General features: G+C 42.0%; 2 protein-coding genes across 5 annotated transcripts in view; both read left to right on the forward strand.

Moving 5' to 3' along the window:
* Window positions 1-1019: 1019 nt before the first annotated feature.
* PTH (parathyroid hormone) lies at window positions 1020-3405 on the forward strand. The gene is made up of 3 exons (XM_069015902.1): window positions 1020-1065; window positions 2315-2405; window positions 3144-3405. The coding sequence occupies exons 2-3, from the start codon at window positions 2320-2322 to the stop codon at window positions 3403-3405; spliced, it is 348 nt and encodes a 115-aa protein (XP_068872003.1). The 5' UTR covers window positions 1020-1065; window positions 2315-2319.
* Window positions 3406-7749: 4344 nt separating this feature from the next.
* The window catches only part of BTBD10 (BTB domain containing 10), a 28852-nt gene continuing 18917 nt past the window's right edge, over window positions 7750-17684 (forward strand). The window contains exons 1-3 of one of the 4 annotated variants that reach the window (XM_069016580.1): window positions 7754-7811; window positions 14101-14202; window positions 14870-15028. In XM_069016580.1, the coding sequence (XP_068872681.1) occupies window positions 14928-15028 (101 nt within the window). In that variant the 5' untranslated portion in view covers window positions 7754-7811; window positions 14101-14202; window positions 14870-14927. Of the gene's footprint in view, window positions 7812-7847; window positions 8014-13404; window positions 13502-14100; window positions 14203-14869; window positions 15029-17684 lie in introns of those variants that run through there. The other 3 variants (XM_069016579.1, XM_069016582.1, XM_069016584.1) reach the window with 3 other exon arrangements.

Raw genomic sequence — 17684 nt, forward strand, 5'->3', positions numbered from 1 at the left:
TTCCCTCCCTTTCCCCATGTAATTTCATAACTCTTCATGAAATACAACAGGAATATAACATAAGCAAAAAGCATTCATTGTAAAAGCAATAATATCTTACAAATTCTGGGTTAAAATGTGCAGATGCAAACTGGTTTTTGTTTGTGGATTATTTACTTGGGTTTTCTTCCAGAGAAGTACACTGGAAGTCAGAAGAAGCATCTAACACAGGAAAAACATCTTGCAGCAAAAATAATCATTATTCGTGCATATGAGAAAGTATTGCTGATTTACACATTTCACTTCTTAGAAAGCAGGCAGAATTCTATATTTCTTTCCCAAAATTTATGAAGTACTAATTTATATCTCAGCTGCTTCAAATGCCTTCATTCTAGTTAGCACATTTGGGACATTCAGGGCTATTCACAGGTATAGGTAGAACAGAGCAGTGAGGGTCTAACACCATTTCAACAACTTTTCAGTGGCACCAGCTTCTCATTTAAAACATGATCCTCTATCATTCCTGGGGCTTCTGCTCCTTTCCTATTCTTTCAGAAAGAAACCTTGTGTCTGACCTGAAGAGACTATTCTTATTTCCCACAAGTATTATAGATGTTATCTTTCCAATATTTTGCAAAAATATTTTGTTTTAATCTTGCACATGTAGATCACTAACCTTACTGACTCATTTAAGTTTTACCTGCGTGCTTTTAACAACTCAAATTTTCTTTGCAAATCCTTCCAATAGCTCCAGAGCTCATGTTATCTTGGGCACAATTCTGAATTTATAAGTCAAACTTCCTCACAGCTTCCCAGGACTTTCTGTTGAGGCCTCTTTACCCTGTAAATGAAATGTCAAATCAACAAAAGCATCTGAGGGTGGGTACATGAGGGTCAGGAGGGTGTGTGTGACAGTGACATCAACTGAGACAATAAAAGGGCTTCCAAGTTACTTAGAAGCTCTATTTTAAAGTTACATTTAAGGGGTCCACTAAACCAATTCAGTGGTCTTTAAATATACTTGACATCAAGAGACAGTCATCTGCTGACATACCCAAGCCAGAAATCTCTTCAACATTCTATCTGGTAAGTACACTCTACTTTTTTCCAAGCTCTCTGAAAGACTTATTAGAATATTTTATCATTGATTCTTTACCCATTTTTGTGTTAGTGTCTTTTCAGACTATCTTAAAAAACAAGTAAATATTAGTAAGATCAACCTTCTATGTTATCTGAACTAAATTTGCGAAATGAAAAAGTCAGACAGTGAACAAGAAATATCTAGAAGTGAATTCAAGCCCTGAATTTGTAATACTTGGTTAGATGGACTGCTAGGACCTCATTGATACTGTCTTGAAAGAGACCATGTTATAAATGCTTTTCTGACCTAGAGTAAAGCTGCAGAAACTATCTCAAAAAATGGCATTGTGGAGTTTTGTATCTCTTAGGTTTCAGTTACTCTGTATCCAATTTCTTAAGTGGTAACAAAAAGATGCCTTTTCTGACTGCCAATACAGAAAATCCAAAGTAGAAACTGATATTGGAACTGTGTCGTTTCTGCCTGTTCTAGCATCATCAGTGGTAAATACTTTCTAAATATATTCCAAATGGCAGTTCTGATGGTGATGTAAAAATCAGAGAGGAATTCATACAGAAAATGCAGGATTATCCCTGGAAAAATGAGGAGCTTATTTCTGGTTTCTGTTCTGTAACTCAACAGGAACTGGCATAACTCAATAGAGTTATGCCTCTATGCAAAATTGTCAGGAAAAGTGTCAGCCTCTTTATTCTAAAGAATATGTGAAAGAAATAGAGAAAACAATAAAACTTTTCATTTGAATAGCTGCAGACAAGTATTTCGTTGGACTTGAAGGCTACAAAGTCATAATGATGATGATAATGACAATAATAATAATAATATTGGAAGAACATGGTGCTTTTCACCCAATTATGCAAGAGATAAGTACTTAGATGATGATGATGATGATGAAATGATGATGATGATGCTGAGATGACGATGACGATGATGATGATGAAATGATGATGATGATGCTGAGATGACGATGACGATGATGATGATGATGATGATTGATGGCTGCTAAGGCTGACCAAAATTCGTGGAGTTGCCCACGAAACAGCAATAAGTTGCTCACAAAATTAGTATCAGAAGTAAATTCGTCCTTTGCGTTCCTTGCTCTAACCCATTTGAAAAAAACATTTTCAAAAAAACTCTTCTCGGATGTTTTTCAACTTTTTCCCTAATTAAAATTTCTTTGGAATGAACAGAAACAACTTGAATTACAGACTTTACACATATTCATTTCTACCTTTGTAGACAAAATGACTTCCATAAGACACCTGGCCCGGGCTGCCATCCTTTTATGTGCCATATGCTTTTTTACAACCTCTGATGGAAGACCAATGCTGTAAGTACATTATTACACACTGGATGGCTTTTGCTGCTCTTGAGAACGTGGTGGTTTGTCTGTGTATGCGTGTGAGTTCTGTCCCTGCTTTTGAACCCCTTGGCCAAGCTGGCCAAACTCTGTCCTCTAGAAACAGCTATAAAGATCTCAGACACTCTGAGTTCTCACATATTTTTTGAAGATAGGCAGCTGAGTAGAGGGAGAAAAATGGTATAAATCTCCTCAAATTGGGCATGCTACATTTCTTGGGGATCTATACATGTGAGCATCTTTTGTACTGTGCCAGAATCTAGCTGGAACTCACACTTAGACACTAACATCAACCAGATGAGACATAAACCCACAGGGAATCATGCTTCCTTAGCTCTAGCGTTCACAGAAAACTGCCTCTAAATAAATGCCATAGTTTTATTGATCACTTACCTAATATTGTATAAGCCCTAAGCTCCTCTATAATAGCTGAACTAAATTATAGGGTCAAATAATATTGTCACAAAACTGAACTACTTCCCACTTTTGATGTCTTCTCACTGATATATCCATTACCAATAACAAATCACCACCCACCCTCCGTCTCTTCTCCAGATGTCATTCAATCCCTCACAAATCAGCCAGGCAGGTTCTACAGCTCTGTATTGTGATACCTCACAAAAGTTCCCAAACCTGGCCCTTTGAGCCAAGTTCTGGAATCCAAGAAGGGCCACCATGGGCCTCTTTCTTTGCTTTCCCTTGCTGCAGGAAAAGGTCAGTGAGTGAGATGCAGTTAATGCATAACCTTGGCGAGCATCGACACACCGTGGAGAGACAGGACTGGCTGCAGATGAAGCTGCAGGATGTGCACAGTGCCCTGGAGGACGCTCGGACCCAGAGGCCTCGGAGCAAGGATGACGTTGTCCTGGGCCGGAGGCTGCTGCCGGAGCATTTGCGGGCAGCAATGCAGAAGAAATCCATGGATCTGGACAAGGCTTACATGGATGTCCTCTTTAAAACAAAGCCATAATGAGAAAAGCCAGAGCATGTCTGTCCATGTGAGCACATGTCTGCATAGCATTGATCAAGTAGGGCATTTCATTAATATTTATTCAAGCTGCAGTAAGGATTAAAGGCTCTGTTCAAGGTTGTAGCCCACCTGAGTGAGACATTTCACAACCAAATAATAAAGTGTATTTACAGTCTAGGACAATTGATGGGTATATTTTGGCTGATGTATCTTATAAATTGCCAGCATAAAAGGAAAAAGAAACCCGAACCAGTAAGAAAACTGGAAAACCATTTAAGACCAGTTCTACAGCTCTTATGTGGGCAACATTTGTATGTAATCACTGGGCCTGCTTGTATTGTTAACCAGCAAGGAATAAATGCAGGGGAGTCTGTCTCCACAACAGGCCCTAGGGTTAAACTTTGTTTAACTTTGTACTAATGGAAATATGTAATCTTAAACCCACCTCTATCTGCAGAAGACCTAAAATCAGATGAACATTAATTACATAGCAAAAGCTGCATGATAATAATTTAGGATTAAAGAGTGCAAACATAAAAGAAATACGATAGGAAGGCAAATCTTAAGATTAAAGTACAAAGGGATAAAATTTTTTAAAAATCTGAAGAATTTTGCAAAATACAGAAATGAATGGAAGGTTTGATTACCTTCCTCTCCTCCAAAAGATGAAACCCTGTAATTAACTGCAGAAACAGTGGGGGCAGAGATGGTAGCACTTATGTAAGCATGGCCCTAACTATAGAACTGGGAAATGATTCTACACCAGACAATTACAATTGAAGCAAAAATCTTGTGATATGTATTTTTTGTTCCTCACTTTTTCTGTAAACTATCTATCCCTGAATTTCTGTATGTTGTGTTGGGCCTCATGTGTAAGTAATTTTTTTTGTGAGACCAGTGGCTCTCATAAATAAAATTACTCATTTCCATATGCAATTTATTGTAGAATTGGGATCTCAGTTTTCCAGATCTCCAGAATGAGAACCATTAACATGCAGAAATCAGCCTGGGAGAGGAAGCATTAGCTCTAATACATTCAAACTCCAAGCAAGACTCAGAAAGAATTGTATAGGAAAAAAATCAATGATGACAATAATTTTAAAAAGTGCCACATACAAAATTATTTTGCATGGTACATGCACACATGTGCTCAGGAGCCTCAGTCATTTCTCATGAATAAGGTTTTCCCAGCAGGAATACTGGAGGTGGGTGCCTCCAAATGTGCCACTGCCAGAGCTCAAACCCAGAAGAATTGCTGCTCTAAGCCAAAGTGGCTGCATGGATGTTCCCATGCTGGCTCTTATTTGTTTGTTTGATGTCTGGCACGCCTTGGGGAGCCTCATAAACCCCTCCTAACTCACTACAAATATAAATGCAGTCTGCTGAAGGCTAGAGATGTGTCTGTAACTAGTGAACTGTAGCCCATCCTCTTAGCCATCCTTTTAGCAATGCAAAGGCCCTGATGCTGGGAGCAGATGGCACAAGGGATCCATGCCACTTGTCTGGTTGTATGATCAAGGCCTTAGGGTGCACTTTCTATTTATTCCTTAATCAGACATCTGTGCCAAACTTCAATAAATAAAATTGCATTTTTGTACCTATGTCTCACTTATATATTACCAAATAAAGTGGACCAAACGCTCTTGGACATTATTTTAAAGCATAAGAATGGACTGACCTGTGACTGTTTAGATATAATTTCACATTTGGGGTAATACTATTAAGCCATTTACTTTTATGGCAGCAAAATAAGCACAAAAGTAATGATGAGAGCAATTTTTATTTTTCCTTTCATTCTTCCTGCACAGAAAATCATATTGGTGGTTAAACAATTTACCAATAGCACAAAGCTATTTATGTCTCCTTACAATAATGACACATGCAAAAACTATATAATCTTCAAGTGCCAGAATCATAACCTGTTTCATTTTGATCTAAACAAAAAAATTCTATTCTCCAAACAACTTATTCCTCCTAATCTCCAGCTATCCAGTAGATGAATTATGATTACACAAATATTTAAACTTTCTGTACACTTACAGTATGACTTTTCAGGACTAAAGACAGCACAGTGGCAGATTAATTAGCGCTAGGTAACGCCCGATGAAAATAAGATGTATTTTGAATATAATTACTTACTAATTATCTAGAAAGTAGATTTGTTACGGCGTTTCAGCTTAAACCTCTGATCAGTGTAGCAGCAGTTAAAACAGCAAAAGGCTCAGTGTGGGGCAGAGGATGTTATCAAAAACATTTTAATACAAAGAAATGCAAAGATTCATCTCCACCTGGACAAGTGTGCAATTTTGGTCATCTCTCTTTCACAGATTGAGGGCACCAGAAAGAGGATGGTGAGAAATTATAGGGCTACTGAAATACTTATATATAATCAATCATCATAATAAATTGTAACAACAGGAGTCAAAAAAGAAGAAAAAGAGGCATGATAAAGGTATGTCAAATGATCACTCCAGATGTGGCCTCACTAGGGGCAAGCAGAGGCAAAGGATCACCTTGCTTTTAGAATCTGAAAAAAGGCTTTTTTACCTGGACCTCTGTCCTTCAAGACCTATCCTGTGCAGACGTATATTGACTGCACCCACATGGTTTTTATACAATTCTCAGTGAAAAGAAGATTAATCATGTCTCTCACTGGTGACTCATTGAAACAAAAATACCAATATCAGTATTGATCCTCAGGGGAAGCCAAACAGCAGCATACGAAAAAAAAGAAAAAAAAAAACAACAAGCTCATGAAAATTTATCAAAGCCAAAACCACAAGAAGTCAAACAGAAACAAGAGAAGTTGTGAGATCTATAGGTAAATCCTACTGCTGGCTATTTGACTGATTGGCTTTCTAAGCCACTCCTGACTTCGCCGCTGTAAATGCTCCTGTTTCGTGTTGCTCAGTTCACCACTGAACGTGTGGCATCTGACTCCTCGCCTTGTTAGCACATTCTGACAGCTTTTGTGCGAGCTGCTTGCCCCTCATTCTGCTGCTGGGTTTCTAGAACTGTGTGGTTTATCTCTCTGGCCATTGTTAAATGATGGAAGAGAGAATTAATTTAACAGGTTCATGGTTTGCTGCCTATTGTAGCAAAGCTGCCATCCTTTATGGGGCATTTGGGCATAGCAAAGGCACAAGTCCTCGCTCTTTTGCCCCCTCTTCCCCTCTTGTCCCCAGTGTGCGTAAGGAGTTCTTTCTCCTGATATGGACGTCAAGCCCTGCTTGTATTTAATAATGATGCATCACAGAATATTTTAGGAAAAGGACAAATGTTTTCTTTAGGTCCGAGTATCTGCGGCTCAGTATGGGTTTATTCTCCCTCCTCTGACCCAAGAGGAGTGGGAAGGGTTTAGTGCCACCTGTGGCACTTCAGCTCCCTGTGGGTACCTAAACTGCGGGACAGGATAGTTCTGCTGGGGTATTATGGAATGAGAGGCACGTCCGCGAATTGTATTCCTAAACAGACAGCGGATTACACAGACTCTATATAACCTACAGGGCTGTACAAACACGGAGTTGTAATTTAAATCAGAATCAGTTCTAGGATGAATGTTGAGATGTCGGAGACGTCAGCTCACCTAGATAAACTGTATTATGTGGCAGCTGGCCCGCTATCACCCCCTCAATGCTGCTCTTCAGGGGAGATGCCGGCTCCTGAGGGGAGACCCCAGCTTTTCAGGGAGAGCCTGGCTCCTGAGGGGAGATCCCGGCTTTCCAGGGAGAGCCCGGCTCCTGAGGGGAGATCCCGACTCCACAGGGCAGAACCCGGCTCCTGGGGGGAAATGCCGGCTCTACAGGGCAGAGCCCGGCTCCTGAGCAGAGATCCCGACTCTACAGGGCAGAGCCCAGCTCCACAGGGCAGAGCCCGTCTCCACCGGGCAGAGTCCGTCTCCACGGGGGAAATCTCGGCTCCACGGAGGGGATCCCGGCTCCACAGGGGGGATCCCGACTGCGCAGGGCTATCCCGGCTCCCCAGCCCCGCCATTCCCCATGGCCGTCGGGCGGCGCTCGCTCTCCAGCACCTCCCCGGCCTCTCAGCCTGGCCGCCCCCACCCTCGGCGGGGGGTTGTGCGGGGGATTTATCTTGTTTCTATGTGACTTGTTGTGATTTCTCTTTTGTTAACTTATTTAATTCGCTGTGGTGTTTTTCCGTTGGGCTTTTACTCACAGGCTGCAGTTTCCCCCCCCCCCCCTCCCCGCGGCGGCCGCGCCCCTCAGGGAGCCCCCGGGCGCTCCCTGGCAACGGCGTCCCGCGCGCGCCCCGCCCCGCCCCGCGAGTCTCGCGAGACCCGGGCTGTGCCACCGCCTCCTCTGCTGCGCGGGGGCGGCTCTCGCGAGAGCTGGCGGCGGGCGCCGGGCCTGGCGGAGCGGCGGCGGGAGGCGGCGGCGGCTGAGCCGGTGAGTGAGGGCGGCCGGGGGCGGCCGCGGCGGCTCGCGGCCTTCGGCACCCTTCGGCCCGGCGGCTCGGGGCTTCGGCCGGCCGGGCCGGTGCCCCTGCTACAGGGCCTTTAGGATCGGAAGGGATCTCCGGAGATCCCCCAGTCCGACCCCCTCGCGGCGGCGGGGTTACGCGGAGCAGGTGGCACCGGAGCGCGTCCAGGTGGGTTGGGAATGTCTCCTGGGGGGGAGGCTCCGGGAGCTCCCCGTCTGCTGCCGGCGGCCGCGTGCTGCAGCTTCCTCAGCCCCAAAGCCCCGCAGACAGATTCACCTGCAACTGCCGCCCTGCCCCGACAGCTCCGGGACGGGAGGTGCCACGAGCAGGCTGGGCACGACTTAAAAAATTCCTGGTTTTCATCGACCTGCGGTCGCTGTGAGGCCTGTACAGAGACAGTGGTGTTGCTCAGGTCTGCTTGACAGCCGTCGTGTAATTCCTAAGCAGTCGTTTACGCACTCAAACGATTTCATAATGAGTTCAGTATCTTTATAATTTGTTTCTATGTAACCGTATTTTATTTGCAGAAAATATCAGCTGTTTGTATGATAACTCTGTCATAGTACAATTACGTGTTGTGGTTGCTTGTCATTAGTTTTTTTAAGTTCACTTTTGTCTGTAGGTATTGTGTGTGCATTTTTTTCCTCTTTATCTCTGGTCCCGTCCAGCGTGTCACTATAGAACCCTTTTCTTTCAGAATTTGGATGCAGCTCCATCATAGACCTCTTCCAGGTTTGTTCCTGTCACTTGTCTGGCTTTGTCCAAAGGAGTGGTTGAGCCCTTTATCATTTTGGTCTTTATTGTTGGCTGCCTCTTACAAATTCGAATACGTGCTTAAAATCTGACTTCTCAGTAGCCTTTTGACTGTTGACACTGTTCTCCTTACTTTTGTTTGCCTATATTCTTCATGAATCACCTTCAGTGATTCATTTAAAGAGTACTTAGCTCTGTTGTTGCTTCAGCTTTGTTGATCCTTTCCCTGAAAGATGCTCTCTTTCCCTCCTAGGTTTGCTATTGAATTAGGTGTCCCAGAGAAACAATTCCAATTACCAATCTCACACTGTTCAGAGTTCATAACCTGATGGTTCACACTTGTTATCTTTTTTCTGAGCTATAAAATATGTCTCTGCATCATCTGGTGTCGGTTACCTGGAATTCCTGTAGCTTGAACACAAGTACAGTCAAAAGGAACTGGCTGATTTTTTTTCCCCCTTTTTTTATCTATTGCCCTGTAGCTAAGGAAGACTGCTCCACCATGTTTGGCAAGTCTGTCAATGTGTCTTGGACTGGGTCTCTTGCAAAACATGACAGAGATTTTCTTTTCCTATTAAGATGCAGATTGCCAAAAGCCTTTGAGTATGACCCCTCGCTTTGTACCATTCCTGTCTCCAAAACTCATCATGCATCCTGCCTGTGCTCATCGTTGCCCTCGTGGAGATGGTGTTGTGTGAGGCTGCTGTTGGAAGTGTTTTCAGCACGTTTGTGTGTTAGTGCCAGGGAACCCGGGGGTTAAGAAAGACTACAGGCTGAAGCAGCTTTCATATCCCACATGAAATTCCTTCCTGAAGCCCACTTTTCCTTCTAGGCACAATTGCATTTGAAAATGGTGAACAGCTGATGTGTGGATGACATTGTGTGTTAAATTAGTAACAGATGTCATCACTGTTGGGTTTTCTGTCACTTTGTTATAAACTGTGTGTTTTTGCAGCTTGTGTGCTTCAGGCTGGGGCTGCTTTGTCCTGTATTCATACACAAAAATCAGAACCTCATTGCCTGCCAGTTCCTTTCAGCACAGCTTTCCTTTAGCAATGTTGCTTAAATCTTGGCCTGGTGCTGTTGCTTATCCATGAAAGTATGGATCTCTTAAAATATGTATTAAAGCAGAAGCTAATTTAGAATTCATTTCAGGTGCGAAAATCTGTGTGTGAATTTTCTTGCTCACTGAGATGTGTTGTCACTGCTGGGTAGAGCCATGGGTACAGGCCTTGCTTGTTACTTCAAGAAATGTGGTTGCTGCTCTGGTGCCCTTCATCTCATCCCTGGTGCCTGCGATGAAGCTCTGTGTCCATCTGCTCCCTGTGTGTTGGAGGCCTCAAGGGATGGGGCCAGTAGTAGTGGCAAGGAGTTGGGTTCTGCTCCTTTTTCCTGCACTGCTAGCCACGATTCTGCTTTTGTGGGGAGAAGTTGCTCCATTCACTGAGTGTTTTACAGGTGGAGCTGGGCAGGTTTCACACCATGAGTCCTAATGGAGAGGGGGAGCTGGGAGTCATCTGCCTCTTGCTTTTTAGGCTTCCAGTGTCAGACAGCTGTTTTATCATCGTGTTCCCTTTAGGAATTACAAAGTTAAAGCTTGCAGGATAGTTCCTGGGTATCTGTTGTTTATGCTGCTATAGATAGGACTATCAGCAGCTTCCTGTGACTGCTCAGGTTTTTTTTCATTCTTTCTTTTTCCCACTTGCTCATTTAGAGGAGCTTCAATCCTGACCTGCTATGTTAATGTTGAGCCTGTATTGCAAAGGATGTCTCTTAGCTGTGCTTTAATCAGCGTCAGTTTGATAACATTTCAGTGATGATAATTTATAAAGCTATTTTATGTGGCTGAATTGTGACTGATGTTTGCACTAGTTTGCAAGGAACTCACTTGACAGGTATGGATTTCCATGGTATGTGGTGTTTGCATTATGAGCATGTGTCCTTTGAACTGTATTTCTTAATTAGGATGTAATGTCACCGTGCTTGCATTCCCAGTAAATCTGACTTGGAAGTTCCTTTTTGTTGTTGCTGCTTTTGTGCTTTGATGACTAGAGGCAGTGAACAGCAGACTGTCACCCCTTACAGAAAGTCTAAATATTTAATCTGAGTCTTGGAGGTTCTTTGTCACAACTGATGCCAAGTTTTGCCCTTGCCGGCGACTTGTCTGTTGGAGCTTCCTGATTATCCTGGTTCACCTTTCCTGTGCACTTTGCTGAGGGAGCAGGTTAGAGCAGAGGAACTTCTGAAACCTGTCCTACTTTTGGAAATGCTTCTGACCGAAGCTCAGAGCTGAGGAGATACCTGAAGTATTACGTGTTAGTTATTTGATTGTTGTCCTCAGTACTGACAGCCATCAGATCTTTGTTCTACCTGATGAGCTGGTGGCCAGAAGACATCTTGGCCCTCTGCCTCAGAATTTCAGGGTGTTGTAATCATCTTTTTAGTAAGACTCCGGAGTTTTGCAGCTTACAGGTATTCTCAGCAATTACAGTGTGACTGGCTGGCTGGAAAGGCATTGATGTTGGTTTTGATTAGCTTTACTTCTTTCCTGAAAGATTTCCAGAGAGCATTCTCCACCCCCTGCTAGCCTGCAGTACCTTGAAAAATGCAAGTCCTGCATCTCACAAAAGTGCATGTCCACTCCTGTCCAGCACCTGATGTTGTCTGACTCTTGTTTGATCTGCTGTGCAACCTTTGTGCATTCTATTTTGTCATGGCACAGAACTGAATGTGCTTTAAGTATTATTTAAAATGATCTGTTCAACATCTATCACAAGTTGATGTATGGTACATCCTTTCATGAGCTCTTCAAGTAGTGCTGTAAACACATTAATTACTGCATTTTGCAATGTTTGGGGTGGCTCTACCACATCGACTTTTAGCTTCTCAAACTGGGTCTTTACAATTCCCTTGTATTTCAGTAGCCTACAATGTTCATAAATTAGTAATGATTCTGGCTTCAAGTTGATGTTAGCAAATCTTAAGTGTTCTAGCTGTCTGTGCTGAAAGCTTTGAAATTAAAGTCAGCTTCCTGATTTCCTATTATTCCCCGTGATGATTCTCTGGAGTATTTGCTTTCTGCAGAAGGGTATGAAATCATTCTTTACACCTGGAGAATTGTAATTAGCTAATTAGAATGTCAACCACTTTGGCCAACACACCAATGTTGTGTGATCTGCTGAGGGCATTTGGATTTGATTCTTTATTTCATGTGATCCCGGTGCCTTTTTGCCTTCACAGACATTTCAGATGTGGTTCCTTGTTTTCGTGGAAGGCATTGAATAATATTTGGGGCCAGGTGCTCTTGCAGGGCTTTTTTGGTTGGTTTTCTTGTACACAAGGTCAGAATGTTCCTCAAGGCATGCTTTGTTTATTGCCTGCAGTGTGAATCCATGCAAAAAAAAACCCCAAGAAACAAACCACAGCTAAAACATTCTTTTCTACCGCAGGAAAAAATGGGTTTGCAGAAGTGTTTAAAAATTAATCAGGATGACTGGTTAGTTACTCCACAGAATTTATGCAGCATTTTCTAATTGAAAAAAGAAATTATTTTCAACAGAGAAAAACAAAAGAGTTCCTTATTTATAGTCTTAAAGGTTTTTTAAAACTCAAAATAAAGTTGACAAATACATTTGTTTATAATCTGCACAAAAGCACTATCAGCAGTGGTCAAGGAGAAAAAATTGGCTGTGTTACAGCAAATTGTTTTTTAGAGAAGTGTTAATTGTTGAGATCCTGCGGAGTGGAGGATGGAGGGAAGACTGTTCATAGTGTGGCATGTTTGGAACTAAATAAGAAGTTTCACAAGATGTAGCTTTGGACACTTGGGATTGTTTCCCTTCTTTTCATAGCTGTTCTCTGATTCTGAGTTGGGTGCCAGCCTGGCACCTCATCAGTGACACTGCTGGGGTTCCTCGTGTGCTGTAAGCTGGGAAAAGGGAATGCTGTTGTTCATGGGAAGCAGTTCCATTTGTTTGTTTCTGTCCTTCTGTGTCACCTATTGTTTGTAGTGGCTTAAGCAAGGAGCAGCATAGCAAAGCACACTGAGGAGCTGATCCTACTTTGAACAGGCTTTTTCTTTGGAGTGTGTGTGGGCCTGCACTCTCCTGTTGAATGTTCATTATAAGAAAGATGGGGAGAAGGCAGAGAGTGTGAGACAATTTAAGGAAGTGGCTTTAAATTGGCCTTTCAGCAGCAGTTCTCATAAAAACAGCTGCTTTTGAGCATCTTTTGAATACAAAAGCTAAATTCAAATATTGGCCTCTATGCAAAGAATCAGAGCTGGGTACTGGGTGCCTGTTTCTCCTAAGGCATCTGCTTTGGTGTGTACCTGAGAGGGTGAGGTGTTTCTAAAGCTCTTAGACGGTTTTAAAGGGGAGATAGGCTTTGTGGAAAGAAACAAAAGCTTGTGAAGAAACGTGTGGTGCTCCATGAGCCCTGAGTTGCTGTGGTGCTTTGGCAAAGCCTGGCATGGAAGCAGGGCCCAGCAGAGGTTGGAGCTGGGTGTGATGGCACAGTGGGAGCTGTGGTGTCCCTGGGACATTGCTGCTCCTGGCTCTCTGTTCCACACGGTCTTGTTGCCATGAGTAGCGAGGCTTTCTGTGTACTCTGCTGAACACACTCAATCTAATGAACACAATTTGTTTCAACTCAAGATACAAAGTGTCTTTATTCTTGTATTGTTTGTGTAGATGGTATTGCACCTCAGTTGGGAACGACTGCTCCTGAAGTAACTCCTGACTGGATTTATAAACCAGCCTTCCTTCCCCTTGTCTCCTTAATAATACTTTTTCTGTTCTGACATAGGTTGGAGGTTTCTCCTGATAAATGTGTGTAGATCCTATAACCTTCTCTGTGTAATACCCTCATATACTGACTGTGCTTTGCTAACCTGAATTTCCAGGTAATACACAATGAAATGCTTATTGGAGCTTTTTTCTTTTTTTTTTTTTTTTCTTGCATGAGAAAGTTGAGTATTTCCTGTAATTTTAAATAAAATGCTTTTTCCTGACTCTATATGGACGCCTGACCATAGGAGTCTTCCAATCAAAGTGCATTTAATTATAGAAACTGTAACAGGAAAAAGACCCAACCCTGTGGTAGAGACTGTATACTTTGTATTAAACCTGTTTTCTTGGGTAGAACTGAACATGAAGGCAAAACTCCGATGCAACCAACATTTTTAGGAAGCTTGTTCTTTTCTTCCCCTATAATAAAAACATTGGGGTCTAAATTTAGCTAGGAGAATCTAAATTTGCCAGGAGAGCTATTCCATTCTCCATGTTTATTTAAGAAATAACTTTGTTTTAAAGAGGTCTCAATTGCTTTGGGACTCACTTCCACATAGGATAAGTTTCATTGAATATAATGCAAGTATATTAAGGGTGGGGTGAGGTAAAGATACAATATTTCTACAATATGTAGCTTAAAATTTTAAAGAAGCATAATAGACTTCCCATTACTTGGAAGGTTTATCTATCTGTAATTCAATTTTTTTTCCAGATGCTGTGCAATCATCAGCTGCTCACTTGTGGCTACTTTATCGTTTTTGTAACCAGGCTGTTCTGAATTATCCAACTCTGTTGCCACAAGTGTCACTTAGAGGTATGATTGAACACCAGTCTGTTGAGATTGGCTGTCTTTGCTGACAGTCACAGGGTGGTTTCATCTATGAGAGAATTTTAAAGGGAGTTGGACATAATGTCAGACCCCACTTAAGCAAGGGTAGTTATCATATCTATTTTTATTAAGTTTTGGTGACTTTTCTGCAAAAGTCAGTGAAACTGGACCACACTGAGTGTTTCAAAGGATTGCTGTTGATTCTGTTTTGGAGTGAGGACTCAGATATAACTGTTAATTCTGTTTTCCTCTTGGTCAGCCATTCAAATTGTAAAACTGTTGGTCTCTGTTCTACACTTGGGATCTTCCTTTGAATTCACTTTATACATTTGAAAGAAAATCATGATGTGTTTGTCTTGTGTTTTGTAACCAGTGACTTTTCTGTTTGGACACAGTGAATTTAATTGTTGCAAAATTGAAGTTGCCTGCCAGCATTTATAGAACCATATTTCTTATAACAAAATACTCTTTCTAGTGCAGGTATCAGCAGAATGTATAAAATATTATTGTCATGCAATTTCTGCTTCAGTGTATCCTATTTTTCTGTAATCTGCATTTAAAAAATCAAAACCTAACAACACTAAATTCTGCATGTCTGACTTTTTTTCCTGTGTGGCATTACTCAAAGGTAAACACTGCTCTCTTAATGTAGGTTGTGAGTGCTGCATGTGTGCTTTTCAGAGCAGTAGTGTGAGGAAGCTGGCAGTGGAATGGCAGGACGGCCTCATCCTTATGACAGTAACTCCAGTGATCCAGAGAATTGGGATCGGAAATTGCATAATAGACCTCGTAAACTTTGTAAACACTCAAGGTAGGTGCTGTGTCCCATCTGTTGCATCTCAAAAACTACACTGAAAGTCCATCCTAAAGGCTACTGTATCTGGTTGTGGCAAGTCCTGTCATAAACGTTTTAATTCTTCTTACAAGGAATTCTTAATTATTTTAAAAGGTGTTTTCTGACCTGATTTGTCAGCTTCCCTAATCTGTGGTTAGATTTGTTTTGCCATGGGTTGCATTTTAGTCCTTTTTTTTAAAAAAAAAGAACCTGAATGCCTTGTGTGCATATCAAGACACCAGTTGAGTGACTAAATACATGAATTTTTTGGGGGTGCTTGCTAGGAGTTATGTGCAGCTTGTCCATGGTGAGAGCTAATAGTTGCTTGCTGCAAGTATCACTCTCTGAAGCACTTTTTGTAAAGCTGTGTGTCATATCTTGCTTTTGCCTGCATCCCTCACAGTAACAATGTTTTTTTAAATGCTTTTTGATTTGACAAAGTGATGAAATTAATTAGTGTTTTTCCAGCATACAGTGTTCAGAAATGAGCTAAGTAAAGCAGTTAGTCACCTTGCAAATGTATGTGAAGAAGCATATTGCTGGAAAGATATTTAAGCATCCAAATAAGTGTGTATCTTTCAAGTACTTTGCCCTTTTAGAAGTGCTAAATATAACTGAAACATCTCTGTTAACGAGCTAAAATTGTTAGTTATTCAAGCTTTCCTACTGGCAAGATGGTAGGAAAAAAGCTAAGGAGCATATTCAATACCAGTAACTTGTTTCACTTTTTAATTGTATTGATGCAGATAAACTGGACTCAAGTGTTGTCCAAAGTATTCTGTAGGTAATTAATATTGTGGGTTATTATCTGCCATTAATTCTTGAATAACTGTGAGAAATCCAAGAGGGCTGGGAGGAAGAATGCACCAGTAATTAAAAGGTTCTCGAGGAGACCCATGTAATTAGAGGCCTGTGCTGTGAATAATGGAGTGGTTAACACAGACCCGAAGAGGGCAGCTGGTGCTACTGGTCAGGGTAGGTTTGTGGGGTGTAGCTTTGTACAGCTGATGTTTTTATTAAGGTGGTGGTGTCTGGGGGGCGGCTGATCCTGCTCCGTTTTTAGGATCCCAGTGTGGCACAGCCTTGGCAGTGACCAGTGTTGGTAGGACAAGGCATTGTGTGGGAGTGAGGGCTGGGCAGTGCCCCCTGACGATTCCCTGCTGAGCCCAGTCCAGGTGGTTCATCTCTGATCCCGTGCTGCCTCCCATGATGGGGGATCTGGAATAAAACCCCACACTGATACTGGAACAGACGACCCGTGGTGGGGCTGCTAGGACCTGAAAAGGGCTCGTTAACAGCTGCAATCTGAGTGGTCTGACACGTGCAAATACCCGGGTGCTCTCGGTGTGACAGAGCACAGTGTTTAACAGCAGCGAGCCAAGGACGCCGTGTTTGTCACCTGTCAAGGACATTGCACCAAAAGGGGCACTGACACAGCGGGGAGAGCGGGGAACGCAAGTCTCCAGCAACATCATGTGGTCAAAATGGCTCTTGGGTGGGTGGTGGAGTTACTGGAAGTCTGGTGTCAGCAGTTCAGAATTGCCTCTAATCAACATCTTCCCTGAAGATACAAAAGTCACTAAATATCTTCTGAGACAGGGAAAACCCAAAGGTTGAACAATGACTTATTGATCAGTCACAAAAATTATGGTGATGAGCTGTAGTCAGCGGGCAAGTTTGTAATAAAGTGTGGTAGCTGGAAGCTGCAGCTGGGTAAATCCAGCCCAGAGGAACAGGACACGTCTGACCATGTGTGATCTGGGGTGGATTATGTGGAAGTGTTTCAGTAAAAAGCTGTGCTGCTTTCTGCAAAGATTATTTGATGCAGATAGGAGTTAACTCAAGGACATCCATGGCCTGTGCCTTTCAGAAAAGCTGCTGTTGATCATTTCATGCAACCTGAATTCAAGGGTCACTCACCAAAAGGTAGGAAATCTATGCCTCAAAGATAATTGCAGCTGTTGGACATATTTCTGACAAAAGACGATTTGTTTCCAATGCTGAACAGCATTTTTATGAAAACTTAATGTGTATGCTAGGGATATAGTACTCAAGCTAACATCTGATCATTTAAATTTTTTTTCCCCCCAAATAAAGTGATTTTGGAAATCTTTGAGAATGAGAACCTAAATAATAGTCTGATGTTGTAATAGAATAAGGGATAAATTAAGGATAAATATTTTGTTACCTTAATCCTTTGAGATACTTGATTACTTCAGAGAATCTAATTATTGGAAAATGGTGTACTTTATTCAAAAGCATGAACAAAAGAATGGATTTTGTGTGTCTGAATGTAGACATATTACTATAGTTTCTGACTTACTTGACACTTTTTCCTCCAGACAAGTGAAAGTCTATGTGAAAAATACAGTGTGAGGGGAAAAATGCATTTGGAAGCATAAGTTGTTATAATATAACTAGAACTGTTAGGTTAAAATGTTTGAGTACTCCAGTCTTGTTTGTCTTACTCAAAATACACCTTGTTATCATAAAGAAGAAAATACTTCTGGTTTGGAAAACGTAATGGTGAAATAAGAGCTTTGTAATAAATAATCTCAGCAAGGGAGTAATACAGGAGATAGATGCTTAGCTTGTCACTTCTTGGTGCTTTGAAGTGTTTAATCCTCCAGCC

Source organism: Aphelocoma coerulescens, chromosome 5 (assembly GCF_041296385.1).
Source record: "Aphelocoma coerulescens isolate FSJ_1873_10779 chromosome 5, UR_Acoe_1.0, whole genome shotgun sequence".
Taxonomy (NCBI): domain Eukaryota; kingdom Metazoa; phylum Chordata; class Aves; order Passeriformes; family Corvidae; genus Aphelocoma; species Aphelocoma coerulescens.

Excerpts from the sequence above, each read along its gene's own strand:
- PTH (XM_069015902.1), top strand. The coding sequence starts at position 2,320 with ATGACTTCCATAAGACACCTGGCCCGGGCTGCCATCCTTTTATGTGCC. Across the intron at positions 2,406-3,143 it reads TCTGATGGAAGACCAATGCT|GAAAAGGTCAGTGAGTGAGA; the intron begins GTAAGTACATTA and ends CCCTTGCTGCAG.